Raw genomic sequence first — 17,465 nt, 5'->3', positions numbered from 1 at the left:
AAGTTGTCTACAATATCCATCTCCTCATCTCCAATTCTTAGATGAACAGTTGGAGAGTTTCTACTCATCACCAAGCCAACTGTCTTCGTTTTGCTGATTTTGAGACCAAAGGTTGTAAAAGCTTCATGCCAGAGATCTAGTCTAGTTTGTACTTCCGCTTCTGTCTCACCCCATACCATTACATCATCGGCAAAAACCAGGGCATTAGTAGTTGGATCCTTTGTCTTAACCGCTTTTAAAACTTCATCCATTATGATTATGAAGAGAAGTGGTGGAAAACAACTTCCTTGCTGGACTCTACTCTTCGTTTCAAACCAACCTGACCTTCCATCCTGGACCTGGACACAACACTTGGTTTCATCATATAATCGTGTACTCGTGCTATGATGTCATCGGGCACTTTCTTATGTCTCAAACATTCCCATATATGCCTGCGTGGTACATGGTCATATGCTTTCTCGATGTCCAGAGAAACAGTTATAAGTGTTTTACCTTTCTCCCAATACTTCTCATAGAGCATTCTGGTGGCAAAAATGAGGTCTATAGTTGATCTATGAGGTCTAAATCCATGTTGTTCCTCCTCAAGTGTAGGTTCAACATATTTTCTAATCCTGTTCTCAAGGAGGGATTCGTAGATTTTGAGGCCATGTGACAGCAGAGTTATACCTCTGTAGTTGGTACATTTCTTTCTGTCACCTTTTTTCAACAATGGGATGATGACTCCTTGCTTCCAGTCATTGGGTATTACATTCTATTTCCAGATTCTATTTAGTACCCTGTACATCCACTGTTGTCCTACCTCTCCTAGTGCTTTGATCATCTCAACACTTAATTCATCTGATTAAGTTGATGTGTTGTTTTTTCATCCGTACTACAACCCCTAAATACCCTCATAACCATGTGCAGAGATCTGTACCCTTTATTTACAATCATATTTATGTGATTACCCTGATGAAGATCTTTCCTTATATTAAGACCTAGGTACTTACAATGATCCCCAAAGGGAACTTTCACACCATCAATGCAGTAATTAAAACTGAGAGGACTTTTCCTATTTGTGAAACTCACAACCTGACTTTTAACCCCTGTGCAGGATTGTCCTGGTCAACATTCCTTTCTTCCCAGTCACTATTAGTATCAGCATCATCACTATCACTTGCTTTGTTATGTACAGTTGCACTCTGCACAGGTAATTCATTTTCTGAGGTGAAATCTGCACTTGATTTGTCACCAAGATCATAATCACTGTCCACGAAGTCCGAGAGGTCACAACTTGACTCACCAGTCATTAGTTATACAGCTGTTTATTTTCACTGTCATTTAATTGTCTTTTCTTGTGTGATTGCCATTGTTAGTGGTTTTTTTTCAATATGCTAGATTTTAGAATTTTAGATTTTTGACACACCTGCAAATTTTTTAGAACAAACAAAATGCGTTTCATGGTTCTTGTATTATGTATGTGTGCCCTCCACTGTTCGTTTTTACTCCATTTGTAAGCATGTGGTAATAGGATTAATCAAATTTTCCAACTTTTATTTTCCTGAATACATTAGTTTAATTAATTAATAACATGAGGAATATATTTTATAATGATCTGAAAGTTATCCTAAATTTAGATGACTATGTTTTGCACTCCCTGATTAAGTTTTGTTTTCATATCTTTAAAAACAGAGGAGTTACATTTTTTTTTCTTTCTGAAAGTCTACATTTTCCATTAACACAGCCTGGCACTTTAAGACCTCACTTTTACATTTTTGCCTGGCACTAAAAAGGTTAAGTAACCAAAGATAAATCTATGTTTTATCAGAAAAACAGGGACATTGAAAAGAGCACATAATAGGATAAACATAATGAGAGGTTAGTGTGGGAAGAGAGAGCAACAGAAAGAGGAGGCAAGGACAAACACGGAAACAAAAGGACAAGGACAGTGTCCACATCTTCATACACTGCCGTCTTCAAATAAATAGGCTCTCTTCTCATCAATCCCAGTTCTTCTACGTCCATCTCTTCTCAGCTCCCGACGAGCTCATTGCTTATTCTGCTGTAGATATGCAGTCTTGATTTTTGTATAGCATATATTTTAATAATCGAAAATTAAGTTTCCAGAAGGAAACCACAATTTAATTTCATCGCCACAATTTAATTTCATCGACTGGAAACATTAAAAACATTCTAGCTCGTTAGGCATTTTAAATTGTCAAATTACCAGCAAATTTAAAAGCTAAAAATGGTTCCACCTCTTCAATACTTTGTTAATATAAGAGCTTCATTAAATTGGGACTAGTTTCGATCTTCCCATTAGATCATCTTAAGCCAAAAACTATGTGCAAAATTGACAAGTCATGATATAGAAACATTTGAATGTTACAGTAAAGTTGTACAACAAAATTAAAATTGACAGTCATAATTGCTATACATCATCAAATTAGAATTACGTCACAATTCTGCTAAAACATTAGGTGAAGTTTTGCTTTCTTAGGTTTGTGGTTTGAAATAATTTAGTACAGAATCACATAAACAAAAATTTGCATCGTGATACGTAGCTTATGGAAATGGCTGTTGCTCACTTAAAAACTTATTGCTTATGATGAAATTACCAGCATTCATATTGTTAAAAATGATAGCATGTAATTGTTTAATATTTAATAAATTAATTACATTGCATCAATAAATTTCTATATATTGGCTGGTGTTTTAATAGGAATCCCTGAATACAGTTTGCTTGAATTAGAAAAACAAATTATATTTTTTATTTTAACTGATTGAAGACATCACAGTACGGTACTTATTCTTCAAGCTTGTGTTAATTGGGTGTCGAAAAATAAAAGGAATAGGACGAAAAATGTTTATAGAGTACTTGCCTGTTATATCACCATTCCTTTACCTGGTTCACTATGCTGCCCATAAATGTGTTTCTGTACTGACTTTACTGGGTTAAAAAATTCTCTCTCATTTTATCGCATTTACTGGTATATTCATTAGGTAGTGTAATCCGGGGCTTCTTCACCATTAGGAAGAAAGACCCACAGAACCGACTGCCAACGTCTTCGACGTGTTTCAATCTGCTCAAGTTGCCTAACTACCAGAAGAAGAGCACGTTGAGAGAGAAGCTGCGCTATGCCGTAACCAGCAACACAGGCTTCGAACTGTCTTAGTACCTGCCACCTTCCACTGTTTTTATTGTTTTATTCTTTGGGAAATGAATGTATGTATTTTTGTTAATCAGGTCTGTGTTTAAGACTTAAAAGGCACACGCCACGCTCTTAAAATTTATACTGTTTTAATGTCATACACGTAATGGAACTTAATACTTAAAAGCCTTTTCACTGCTAGGTTCTCAAATGAGGTTGTGTGTCCCCAGTGCTGGATTGTTTGGCTTACCCTCAACTGCCTGTTTTTAAAATGTGTCAGTTTCATCCGTAATGTTCATTTCTTACTTGCTTAATCCAATTGTCTTGTACCGCACAGTGTCGAGGAATTTTAGAGTTTACCATTCTTTCTTCTTGTCTCTCCCCCAGGAAGTGTTCTGGCTCTCTTGTATAATGTTCTCATCAGTTTGTCATTTTCTTATCTTTCCAGTTTGCTAACTTTCTTTGCTTTTAATAATTTTGCTTCGAGTGGTGCTGGGGTTGGCCAACACACTCTAGCGGCTGCCTCCCTCTGCTCTGTGTAGCACTGAGCTTAGGTGATCAGCTCTCTCATCTTTACAGGAAACATCCTCCTTTAGCCAGAGTTGGGACTAGTTTTAGTAGGTACATATCCTCTGGAGGCAGATTTCTTTAACATTTTCTCATTCACAAAAAAATAAAATAAAAAAATACTCTAGTTCTGGAGATTCTGGTGTCAAATTAATATACAACCTACCTGGTTTGGGCTCCTGGTACAAACTCGTTGTCAGATCGTGTGGAAGGCGCATCAACTTCACGACTACTTCTCTCTCTATCCCACGGTACTTCATCAACACTATCACTTTCCAGAATTTCCCCAACATTTCTTGCATCACTTTTGCTGCCATCAAAATCAATCTCCAAATTAATCTCTCCCAAAGAAAGGGAAAAAAATTCCTTGGGAGGCATACCATGGTCATATATGGATGCAGTGATGCACGGTAGAGTGTTTTCATCCAAGTAACAGAAGGTAAATTTATTTATTCCACTGTCACCTTTTCATAAACAAAGAAACTAAGTACTCAAAAAGATAGGAGAGGGATCACAGAAATGTTTCAAGTAAATCAGGTTTTTTTGATGGCAGCACTAAGAGTACGGCGTTCGAATTGAGTTAACTCGACCTCAGCACTGGAAGGCCACTCAGCCGGGATCAAGGAAACTTTATCACACCAGCAAGAGATTTTGAATTTTCTTTGAAGTAGTATTGATTTTGAATAATTTTGAGATATGAGCAGCTTAGTATCAAAGACTAAATTACAGACATTCAGCTAAGAAGGGATTCTTGCAGTAATTTCAGTGATTTCAACATTAAATATGAGGAATAGTTTCATGGATAAAAACTGCAATCCTAGTATATGAAATCGATTGCATAACCTAAGAGATTGTAATGGCAGTTTATTTTCTGAGTGGTATATTTCATAATCTGCTCCAGGGGTCTTCATTCACTCTAGAATCAACAGATTTTCAAACATGATCAAATAGAAACACCTTCTGAATCCTAGTTCTTGGATGCAGAAATGTACAACTGACAAGGTTAGTTTCAAAAGGGGGGTACATAGTCCTTTGATTTCAAATTGGGGCACGAATGTGATTTGCATTGTTCCTATAGGGAAGGATGTGTAATTACACAAGTACTCTGTACTAGGAACTATCAATTATTAGGAAAGGAAACAATTCAGTGTTTCTCCCGGAATATCGTGGAAGATACAGCTGTCTGTCTCCGATCCTGAGCTTCTCATTACATGGTAAGAGTTGGAAGCTTTCTAAATGGTATGGTATTACAGTATAAAACCCCATAATATGTATTCATTAAAAAAAGTATTGCAAAATTTTATATCCATTTATTTTTTATTTACAACATTCATCCATTTAAGAATAGCATATTTTGCTATATTTTCCCCTGCTTAAAACTAAAGATAATAAGTACTTCTCATTATAATTTCTCAGGGGGTGAAAAAAAAAAAAAAAAAGAGGTAGTTTGTTCCTCTTTTGTTGTAGAGAATTATTACGCTGTAATAAACGTGGACTAGATGAGCCTTTTAAGTCTTAAAATGAAGGGGACAATCTGTGCCTGTCTTGTAAATGTCAAGTGTTTGTATGTAGCTGGACTAAGCTGTGATATATCAAATAGATTCTAAAAAGGTTTTAATAAATGAGGATGTAGATGTGTGAATGTGTTTTTGGATCGGAGCTGGCTGTCGTGGGACCTGTACACATAACTGTCTGCTGCTCTCCGTTGACCAGTCGTGTGACTTACACAGACTGGCAGATGTGGACGTTTTATTTTATTCAAGTCGAAATTTTGTATTGCAATTCTCCTATCAGTATTTATGCTTAATCTCTTGGGGCCAGTTTTACAGGATGACTCAGTTTTCCATTTAGTTCCTTTTATTCGGGAGATAGTGGGTTCAAACCCCACTGTCGGTAGCCCTGGAGACAGTTTTCCGTGGTTTCCAGTTTTCACACCAGGCAAATGCTTTGGCTGTTCCTTAATTAAGGCCACATCCACTTCCTTCCCATTCCTAGTCCTTTCCTATCCCATCGTCGCCATAAGAACTATCTGCGTCGTTGCATCGTAAAACAACTTGTAAAAAATGAATTGCTCCTTTTTCCAAACCTTTTTACAAATAAAAGAATATATATACTAGTTCTCATAGCCATAATAGATTTTTGTATAATTGTGGCCGTAATGCCATCTAGCAGAGATGTGTGGCAGCAGAAGAGACAGCTAATAATAGTCAGTCATGTAATGTTGATGCTTTTATGTTATGATAGATTTTATTTTCAATTCTGTTTCAAGTAAATGCCGTAATGGCTTGTAAAAGTAGAAGCTGGTAGTTTGTTGTATGTGTCCCATGACAGCACCAGATATGTAAGTTCTTTAAGTTAGTGTTCAATTGTGGATAAGTTACCAAAATAATGATTTAGGTTAATATTTGAATTTCTTTGTAATACTGACTTGGATATTTGAATACCAACAAACCATTCACAAAAATGTTGGAAAAATATATGAAACTTATTTAAGGCAGAAGAGAAGTGACATACTGAGCTGGGAGAAGAGAAAGGATGGGTTGAGTGGCTTAGGTGGTAGAGCATTGGCTTCTGAGCTCCATCCCGACTAAGTCCTAAAAAATGATAAAGAAATATTTGAAATATTTGTTCCGAATGACTAAATTTATAATACCAATATAGTTGATCCATTATTGGACATTATAAATTTTCCAACTAACTCATTCCTGGTTGCCAGCATTTTGCCCCAGTGTGCTAAGTTGGGCTCATCCACCCACCAAGACGCATGGCTGTGCATACCATGGAGGCCACTGTGTAGGCTACTTGTAGGCTACTTTCAATTTTTGCATATGAGACAATGTCTCTCGTAGTGTATTGGCACTGCTGGTGGCTTCAAGTAGCCTACACAGTGGCCTCCATGATATGCACAGCTACGCGTCTTGGTGGGTGTGCTATTCACCAAGTGATGAGCTCAACTTAGCATACTGGGGCAAAATGCTGGCAACCGGGAATGAGTTAGCTGGAAAATTTATAATGTCCATAACGGACCAACTATATTGGTATTATAAGTCCTCAAATACGTCTGCCTCATTCCAGTAGATTTACCAGCACATAATCAAACTCCTGCAAGACAAAATTGTGCCACCATAAAATGTGTTGTTAGATACCTACAGTCCTGACGGTACTTGAAGTGCCAAGATTGTTTTGCTCAACGTCTGTTTTTTCAACTTTCTGAGTTAAAAAACTGTTGTCATATATTCATGATAGCTAAGACAACCTACCAAAAATGTTTGCTAATATTAGGGTTATAAGTGAGGAGCAAGCTCATCAGTTGAGACAGCATGTTGTGCTCCTTACAGTGGTGCCTCAACAATGTACTAGCCAGCATCTTGTCAATGCAACTGACGAGCCCGCTACCGCACTGGGGGTGAAATGCTAGTTTTTTAGAATTGAGATGCCTGAACACTTATTCGTTTTAATGAACAAAGGTTTTCATGACTCATTGTCATTTATTTCTTCTTCTTCTTGGTTGGGTTGTGTATCAAGCACCTCCACAGTTTTCTATCTTTCCACCTCTCCCTTACTTCCTCCAATATTTCTTCCACTTTTACTTCTCTCTTCTGTATACAGTAGCGTCGATTAGGCAGTCGACCCCCCACCCCCCGGCCGCACTTTGTGGAGAAAACATTACATTTTTATTCCATTTTAGTCGGCTGAAACTAGAAAACAAGCCCTGTTGTCTTATCAACTAATTATTTTCTTTAATTATTAATAAAATTTTTAGTGGAAATACGCAAAAAATATTGTTCATCACGTCGAACCGATTTGTATAGCGCCACAGCATGTGGTGGACTCTATGTGCTGTGAGGAAGGATAGCAGGAGTATATTTTTTCCCAAGGTCATGGACACAGTTATACTGTAATTCACCCGCTTGCCATGTGCATTAGTCAGTCTGGCATTCTCTTTACTGCCTGTTAGTTTCTTAGTGTGTAGTCAAATACTAAATTATTTTTAATTGTATAATCATGCTGGACTTCTATATAATTGTAATACATGTTTTCTAATATTATTCCTTTGAGAAAGTTTTATTGTATAGTCTTCTTCATCCATTCCCTTTTCCAGATTCTCTCTGGGTAGGGTAGTGTACCAAGGGTAGGGTAGTGTACCAAAGCCCTCCACCTTACTCGATCTTTCCACCATTCCTCTTCTGTTACTTTATTGCTATCAATTCCTCTATTTGCAATACAGTCCGCAACAGAGCTCCTCTATCTCATTCTAAGCTGTCCCCTAGACCTCTTTCCAGTCTCTGTATCCATGAATGTTCTCTTTGGTATTCTCTCTCCTGGTATTCTCATCATGTGTCCAAACCATTTTAGGTTTGCTATATCAATCTCTTCTTGAAGTTTACATACTCCCACACTTCTCCGTCTTCTTGAAGTTTACACACTCCCACACTTCTCCGTATTTCCTCATTTTGTATTCTATCTCGCCTTGACTTTCCCTATATGCTCCTCATAACCTCATTTTAGCTGCTTGTATCTTAGTTTGGTTCCGCTTAGTTAACGTCCAGGCTGCTGAAGCATAGGTCAGTTTAGGTTTATAATAGGACAAATATAAAACCTTTTTGCACTTCATTGGCACATCTTTCCCCCATACAATGTCTCTCACACACTGGTAGAAACTTGCAGACAGCTGTATTCTTAAATCAATTTCACCATCCAAATTTCCATCTTGTGACATCATGCTGCCCAAATATTTAAAAATTTTCACTACATCAAGAGGTTCATTTCCTATTTTTATCACTCTCCTGGATTTTCTGTTACCTCTCGTCATGATCAAAGTCTTGCTTTTCGCAGTACTAATCTTCATTCCAAAATTTCTTATCTCCTCATTCCATAAATCAGCTTGTGTCTGTACTTCCTCTTCATTATTTCCGCAAACTACAATGTCATCAGCAAAGAGCATAGACTTTTCTTGCTCGCCCATTATCTTCTCCTTTATATTATGTAGAATTCTATCCATGATGATAAAGAAGAGTAAGGGGGACAATACACTTCCCTGTCTTAAGCCTGTCTCAACTTTGAACCATTCAGTTTGACCCACTTTGATTCTAACACAGCTTTTGCAATTTTGATACGATGCTATTACCATCTGCATTGTTTCATTTACAATCTGTGCCTCTGTCAATGTTTTCCATACCAAATTCCTTGGGACACTGTCATATGCCTTTTCAATATCTAGAAACGTTACTGCCATGTCTTTTCCATATTCCCAATACCTTTCCATCATTTGACTCAATGTAAATATTGAGTCAAATGTGGACCTGCCTCTTCTGAATCCATACTGGCGTTCTGCCAATTTTACTTCTACTCTGTCTCTTATTCGTTTATCCAAGATTCTTTCAAGGATCTTAGCTGTATGAGGTATCAGTGTCTCTCCTCTGTAATTTTCACATTGCTTCCTGTCTCCTTTCTTGAAAATTGATATAATGACCCTTTTCGTCCACTCTTTTGGAACATTCTTTTCTCTCCATATCAGTCTGAAGAGTCTATACAATCACTGTAGACCAACTGCTCCTGCTGCTATTATCATTTCTATGGTGACCTCGTCAATTCCAGCTGCCTTGCGTTGTTTCAGTTTTTTAGTGGCCCACTCAATCTCTGCCACACACACCTCTTTTTCCCTATCTTCCATCTGCACTAAATCTAGTTCTTCGATTTCTCCTTGTACCGAGGTTCCATCCTTCTCCTGCAATTTCCACACCCTTTGCTTTCTCTGCCTAATCTCAGTCATCTTTCTTATACCTTTTTCTGCGCCTTCCCTGTTGTCTTCCTCCTATTATTTTGTCCATAAATACTCATTTTGGACCTCTATCCTCTTCCATTCTCATCATGTGTCCATACCATTACAGTATATTTTAAAAAAAAAAAGCTATTTGTTTGGGCGTCGACCTGTAGAGATCTTTTGCCCTTACATGCACCATGTGATATGAATCTGCGCGTAATTGGAATGGAGGAAGTGTAGAGTGTTGAATGTGAGGAAAGGAACATTAAGGACGACACAAACACCCAGTCGCCAGGCCAGGGATATTAATCATTTACAATTAGAAACCCCTGACCCAGCCGGGAATCGAACCCTGGGGTCAGACACCCTTTCAGCTTACTGGTCTCTATCTTGTCTTGCGGTTAAGGATTCCACTTCTCTCTCTGATTTTATCCTTTTATGTCTTCCCAATGGTTCCTCTAAGGAATTTCATCTCAGCTGCTTGGATTCTTTCATCATGTTTTGTTGTCCATGTATGTCAAAATTGGTGTGTAATATACCGAGTACAGAATTTTCTTGCATTTCTGTGGGACGTCCTGGTTCCACACTATATCTCCCACACATTGGTAAAACCCATTGGCATGTTGGATTCTCTTTCCAAATTCTTCATGTATTTTCTCTTCTTTTGCAAGTATACTCTCCACAACTTCTAATGTTCTTGCATTTACTTCAATATTCCCTCTTCCTTCTCTATTACTTCTTGTCTTCACTACTATCTTACTCTTCTCCACACTTATCTTCATTCCATATTCGTCTATCTCCCAATTCCATTCAGTAACTCATTCATTAAAATGAAATATTTATCTGGATTAAAGCCACTTTATATGAACGAGTCTTAACAAAGAGCTTTCATCAAGGCAAAGCATATGAAGGTATGCCGCTGACAGTAATCATAGAAATTCTTTAAGGAACGTATGTCAATATTGGGCAGTAGTACGTCTGATACATCACCACTGTACTTCTTTCTCCCACACCAGGTTTCTCACACTCTGTTAGAATGCATTTCCCTGTCGAATCCTTTAACCTTTTCACTGCCGAGTTTTGATGACCAGGTGAGCCCTCTGGGCCGGGTTTTTTTTTTTTTTTAGCAAGAAGCATATTTACTGATACTGTTAATGAAATGCATATCGTCGCCTTAACCCCGTAGCCCAATACGGGGTCAGGGATGAAGTGAGATATTTTACACCGTATTTTTACGGCCGGTTGCCCTTCGTGAATCAAACTGCAGTTGAGAAGATAATGAATATAAAATGAACGATGGTGAGTGAAACTGGGTAAGGAAGTGGAAGAAATCGGCTGTGGATTGTGAATAGGAACTGTCCCCAGCATTTGCTTGGGAGCTCAAAAAGGGAAACCACAAAAAAAATTCTCAGGACAGCTGACGTTGGGGTTTGAGTCCACTTGCCTGCTGAGTGCAGAGCTTGGCTCCATAGCCGTAGCATGTTAATATGCGCAGCTACTCCGCTCAGTGATACCATTACTGAAATATAGTATAAAATTGTTGATCCAAGAACTGGTATTATTAAAATCATTTACATTTGGGGAAAAAAGTATTTATCTGAGGAAAGGGTGACAGTTCCGCATGAGATTCCTCATTACTACTTTGTTTCGCACTTTCTTGTAGTTCAATATCACCACTTAGATATTCTCCATCTTCATTATCAAAATATAGCTCTCTAGAATCACTATTTATGAGGAAACATTCAATTTCTTCGTCAACAAGGGATGAATGTGTACTTGAAGACGCCATGATGGCTGCATGTTTGCGGGAAAGATGTTACACTCCAACGAAGCTGAAATAACATCAGATCGCTTTCAAAACATGCGAAATAGAGTGGTATATCTGCCGTACAGAGCTTCTTTGAGCATTTTCATGGAATCTTAAAGCAGGACACGGTATCACGTTCATTTGTGAGATCGGTGAAGTACACACTGCACCAAAATGTATATATACGGGTTTGGCAGTGAATGGGTTAACTGATCTCCATGTCCAGCCCTGCATCCTGTATCAGTTCATTTCCCAAGTACTTGACGCTTTCCACAATTTCAAGGTTTTGTCCCTTTATTTTTATAATTCCCTTCCCTTCCCTTGCTTGCACTGTCGGCAGCCCTGAAGATGGTTTTCCGTGGTTTCCCATTTTCACACCAGGCAAATGCTGGGGCTGTACCTTAATTAAGACCACGACCACTTCCTTCTCACTTCTAAACTTTTTCTATCCCATCGTCACCATGAGACGTATCTGTGTCGGTGCGATGTAAAGCAGCTTGTAATAAAACAACAACTGATTTTCATTCCGTAATTTTCAGTCATCTCACTCAACATGTTGAGCTGTCCTTGTACTTCCTGTCTGCTCCACACACCACAATATCGTCTTCAAACAGCATTACCTTCAGCTCGATGTTCCCATATTTTGTCTCTCTCACAATTTCACCCATAAAGATTATGAATAATAGTGGTGACAGCACATTTCCTTGTCATAGTCCAGTTTCATTCCAAAACCACTCTGTTCTCCTCACAAGTGTCTGGACACTGCTGCAACAATTTCTGTACATTGCTTGTACATCTTCATCATGAGTTCATTCCAGTGAGCTGGGCAGGATGTTTAACCCTCTTAGTGCCGGCTCCTTTACTGCCGTGGTTGCTAAGAATGCCAGAGAGAAAATGCCTATTATGAGCACTGAAGATAAAAGCATATCCTATCTTCACTTTTCAAGATATCTCATTGTAGTTTACATTTTCTTGTAGCTAATTGATCCCTTTCTTCACTCATTACATTAACGTCACGAAAATAATCCATACTTCCGAGGAAAAAATTTAATTTGTTCGTGCAATTTTGGAAAAATTTTAAAATTCAAATTTGGATCTCAGTACATCCTAATATTTTCATCGTACTCACCTAAATTTGTTATTCCCGTGCATACTGATGCATTGTTTACTAGTTTGTAAAATATCAGTGTTTTAAGAGTAATAGTTCTTGTGAAAATGGATTAAAATACTGATTTGGTCTAGCATCGGGAGGGGGTGCACGTTTAGGGCCGGGCGTCTCAACGAATGCAGGAGAGGGCTAAAATTGCACGTCGTGATCGAACTGAATTTTACGGAAATCGGGAATCTGGTCATCATCGTCATTACTGTCACCGTCAATTCCATCATTATTCCCGTCACTATCATTACCGTCTTTATCGGAAATTACATGCATCACTGTCACACGAGTAAGTCGGATAACATAACCACTATCGTCATTGTTTGAAACGTTACCGGCATTATTATTACTCTCAGTATCATCTGAATCATCACCTGGCTCAATATAATCAGAATCATCACTCAAGTAATCAATATACTGTACCAAATCGTCATCGATTTCAAACACAATACGAGAACTAGCCGCCATTATTACGAACACATGGTCTACAGGTACGCACCAAACAGCTGAAATATAAAAAAAATCATAACATCAACACAACATGTCGCACAGAGATTCTGGTGGTAGATTTAGAATCTGTGTAGTATCTATTACAGAGTGATGCCTACTGGAGCTGCCATCTGTCAGATATGTGCAAACTATTATGACTTACGTAGACAGCTGCAACACGGAGCGCAATCGCGCTCCTGGCACTTTTCGCTAGGCTACAGAGGAGTGCGATAGCGCTCCCCGGCACTCTAAGAGTTAAGAACGATGTGCCTCCATTTATCACGATCCTGGTATGCTTCTATTCTCTCTAGGGCATCCCGTGTTTCTCCTCTCCTCTCCTCTCCTCTCTTATCTGATCTAACTACCTTTTTCTGGGGTGTTCAATAGGTCTTTGTCCCGGAACGATATTTTCAAAATACTTCTCTGGAGTTTGAGTCGCCTGCTTCCACTTAATGTGTTCTAGCCATTTCAACCTTGCAAAACTCAGCTTTTCTTCCATGGTCAGGATGACCTGCAGATCTTTTTGTATCTGATCATTCTTGATTCTGTCATTCCTTGTACATATCCTATCATTTGTTTTCCAATTCCTTCCCATTGTATTACTTTCCATACCTTAGTTTTGGATACACTATCGTAAGCCTTTTCTAAATCAAGGAATGGCATCATCATATCTCTTCCATATTCCCAATCATCATATGTGCAGCCTAAATTGAAATACTTCTTCAAATAGTTGTATGTCATTAACAAATACCAAGGCATCCAGCTCATTATTTTGTTCATTTCAAAAGTCGTTCATTATACGAGGGCTGTTTCTTTATTATTGGTAACTATTAATTACAACAGATACCTCTATGAAACCTGTTCATTCCCTCACTGCAGTCTCCAACATTGTGTAGAACCCATTGCTAACAATGTGGAAGCCGTAGTATCACTGTAGCAGTCTTTGTTCTCTGGACACAGAATTAGAGTAGGTGAAGCCTTATCTGATTCTGTAATAATTAAGAAGGGAATTCCTCAAGGCATTGTTATTGGACCTTTATGTTTTCTTACATATATAAATTATATGATAAAGAACTGGAATCTGATATAAGGCTTTTGAAAATTATGTTATTCTGTACAGAATAATAAATAGTTTACAAGATTGTGTGCAACTGCAAAATGACCTGGATAATGTTGTGAGATGGTATGATGATAAACAGTGTTAAAAGGCAGGTTGTGAGTTCCGCTAATAGGAAAAATCCTCTCAGTTTTCATTATGGCGTTGATGGGGTGAAAGTTCTTCATGGGGATCACTAAGTACCTAGGTGTTAATATAAGAGAAGATCTTCATTGGGGTAATCTGCATAAACAAGATTGTAAATAAAGGGTATTGATCTTGCACGTGGTTATGAGGGTATTTAGGGGTTGTAGTAAGGATGTAAGGGAGAGGGCATATAAGTCTCTGGAAAGACCCCAACTAGAGTATGGTTCCAGTGTATGAGACTCTCACCAGGATTACCTGATTCGAGAACTGGAAAAAATCCAGAGAAAAGCAGCTCGATTTGTTCCGAGTGATGTTCAACAAAAGAGTACTGTTACCAAAATGTTGTAAAGTTTGGGGTGGGAAGACTTGGGAGAAAGGAGACGAGCTGCTCGGCTGTGTGGTATGTTCCAAGCTGTCAGTGGAGAAATGGCGTGGCATGACATTAGTATACGAATAAATTTGAGTGGCTTTTTTTTTTTTTTTAAAGATCACAGTATGAAGATAAAGTTGGAATTCAAGGGAACAAATTGGAGCAAATATTTGTTAATAGGAAGAGGAGTTAGGAAATAGGGAATACCGTAGTTTACCAATGGAGATGTTCAATAAACTTCCAAAGTCTTTGCAATTTCAGTATTTAAGAAGACTAGGTAAACAGTAGGTAAGGAATCTGCCTTAGATGCAGATCAGTGGTGATTGATGATGATGGGGTGAATGGAGCAATCTGTTGACTGCAAAACTTCATCTTGGGTATGGAATCAGAATCACAGGGGCTAAAGTTTGGGAAGTATGAGAGATTGTACAGCACTTCCCAGCCCCATCGAGTGTATGAATCGGCTATCTGCAAATGATGAGGAGCTCTGCAGAAAGTGTTGTCACTTCTTATGCAGGTGTACACTGTCTGTCCTTGGGGTACACTGTGTGTTGAGATAGCGCAATCACAGTCGTACATCGGAAGAATCACCATCACCTTCACATTGCTGGGGTTTTGACATACTCTTGACGTTTGTGGAGACTTTAGCTGGTGTTATTGTTGAAGGAGGAAGTACAACTGGGCAACCATTCTCTATTAACACTAATCATAAGGGAAGAAATGAAGAGACGCGGCAATTAGCAAAGTGAAGATATCGGCAAAAGAAAGGGAGGGAGATGGAAATAAGGTCTCGAATACCATTGTGATTGGAGAAGAACAAGAATCGACCAAGGGAGGTCGGATAGGATAGATGAAAGCGAGCAGCCTGGCACAAGTAAGTGGAACCAATACCAGACTCAGCTAGGAGAACGGTTGTCAACCCACGGTCCCAAGTTTGGAGTTCTTGGTCCGCTTTTAGTCTCCTTTTCTGATGGACAGGGTGCTATAGATTTTTATTCCCATGGGTAATTTGAAATATTAGTCCTAACTGGGTAAGTTTATATTATACTGGAATTAATGTTGGAGTTATGAATTTACTCATTCAGGACAAATATTTCAAGTTCCCCGTGGGTATCGAAATCTATATCATCTTATGGCCTAGCAGGCACTTATTTTTTAAAAAGAGACCAGGTCTCTCATAGTGCATTGGCACTGCCTGTGGCTCCAAGAAGCTTATGCAGTCACTGTTTCTTTGTCCAAACCCTTGGTCCCGTTTCTCTATGGGGTCGGGTATGAGGTTAGATGAATCTGTCGTGGCTAACAATGTAATATGTAAATTTATTTATTTATTTACACTGTTTACGCCCACATTGCAGCACCAAAATCAACCTTATACAATAAAATATTCAAAAAAATAAGTATATAAAAAAAATTCCTTTTTTAACACTTGATAATTTCTTCTTTTCCCAAAACTTCTTCATTCTAGATGATCTTGCAGCCCGTTCTTCTGCTGATATAACATAGTGCTTACGTTATGATGTTTTAAGTGATAGTTTTGTATATTTGTTGTTAGAATCTTTTTCTCTTCTCTATTTTCAATTTTCTCTGTAGTAATTTTCAGTTCATCCAAATACATTTGTATTTCTTTAAACCAAGTGTTTTTTTTTTCTATTCCAAAAGAAATCAAAAGGCTGTTTTAGGAGTCTAACATTTGACACATGGTATATGTATCCAAAAAATGCAATCCTCAGTTATCTCATCGTGTCAATAATTGACTTTCACTTTCCTTGTAAATTACTGAATTGGGTAAAAGTCTCCACTGGCCATATACCTGATGTTTTTTATTAATAAATTGTCCAGAGAATTCTTCCATCTACTTTCTTTAGTTTGTCTGCTGTTGCCTGTAAATACTAAATTCTATAATCATATTACAATATTACTGTCGTGAATACATTTTTTTATTATTATTATTATTAGAGTAAATCCATATTCATTACTATTATTGTAATCTATATTTATCATTATTAATTATTCTTATTACCTATACAGTATGTATTACTAGCTAATCTTTACAACATATTGTCTATTGTATTGGTTACTTTTATTTTGTTTCGCTTCCACAAAGTGTTGAGGAAAGCATGAGAAGAATTTTTGCTTCGATGTCTTGATATTGTGAGGTGCTGAACAATAGCACAAGTAATACTTTTATTATTTTCATATCTATTATTAACCCACTCTGTAAATTTGTATGGGCTCTAGCCATGCTTCTTGGTAGGTGTGCTGGTTACAATGTTCTTGAAAGAAATAAGCAAGGAATAGCAGGGTTGGGCTATGGTAGGGTGCGCTGCAGGTCTCACCTGTGGGTGCCTTTGAGTTCCAGTGGTCCCTCCACCAGGACATCCTCCAGTTTTACGTTACAAATGTGCAGCGCATACTTTCCTGACATTCAAACTTTCTAGACAGTAAATTTCCAAATTGAATGGCCCGCCTGCCACAGCTGTGGTAGGAGTTGAAACAACTCTTTGCTTTGCTTTCTCCACTACGTCTTGGTAGGTGTGCTAGTCACCAAATCAGCATCATCTGGAGCAGTTTCCAACCATAGGCTGGGCCTGCTTGGAACACAAGCCTCTCGTTTTCTGTTCGTCCATGACTTCTCTTCTCTCACTGTCGTCCAGTTACCTCCTCCTGCCTCGATGCTCTACTTTACACCTTTCAGCCATCTGTCCCTTGGTCTTCCTCTAGGTCTCCTCCCCTTAAACTCTATTTCTAACACCTTTCTTGATATCCTCTCTTCTCCCATTCTCTTAACATGTCCATACCACTGCAGCCTTGATTTGTCTATCTTTTCCTGTAGGGGTAACTCATTTACCATTTTCCAAACTCTCTCATTTCTTATTCTGTCCGTCCTTGATAAACCTATAAAGATAAAAATTTTCATTGTTCCGTATTGAAAAGTATC

General features: G+C 38.2%; 1 protein-coding gene across 2 annotated transcripts in view; it reads left to right on the top strand.

Moving 5' to 3' along the window:
* The window catches only part of LOC136882305 (ubiquitin-protein ligase E3B), a 106,546-nt gene extending 99,988 nt beyond the window's left edge, over window positions 1–6,558 (top strand). For both annotated transcript variants that reach the window (XM_067154880.2, XM_067154879.2), the window contains one exon: window positions 2,983–6,558. In XM_067154880.2, coding sequence (XP_067010981.1) covers window positions 2,983–3,155 — 173 coding nt within the window. In that variant the 3' untranslated portion in view covers window positions 3,156–6,558. The remainder of the gene's footprint in view (window positions 1–2,982) is intronic.
* Window positions 6,559–17,465: the final 10,907 nt, after the last annotated feature.

The sequence above is a fragment of the Anabrus simplex genome, chromosome 10, assembly GCF_040414725.1.
Source record: "Anabrus simplex isolate iqAnaSimp1 chromosome 10, ASM4041472v1, whole genome shotgun sequence".
Taxonomy (NCBI): domain Eukaryota; kingdom Metazoa; phylum Arthropoda; class Insecta; order Orthoptera; family Tettigoniidae; genus Anabrus; species Anabrus simplex.
Note: the sequence above shows the minus strand (reverse complement) of the source record. Positions and strands in the feature narration are given on the sequence as shown.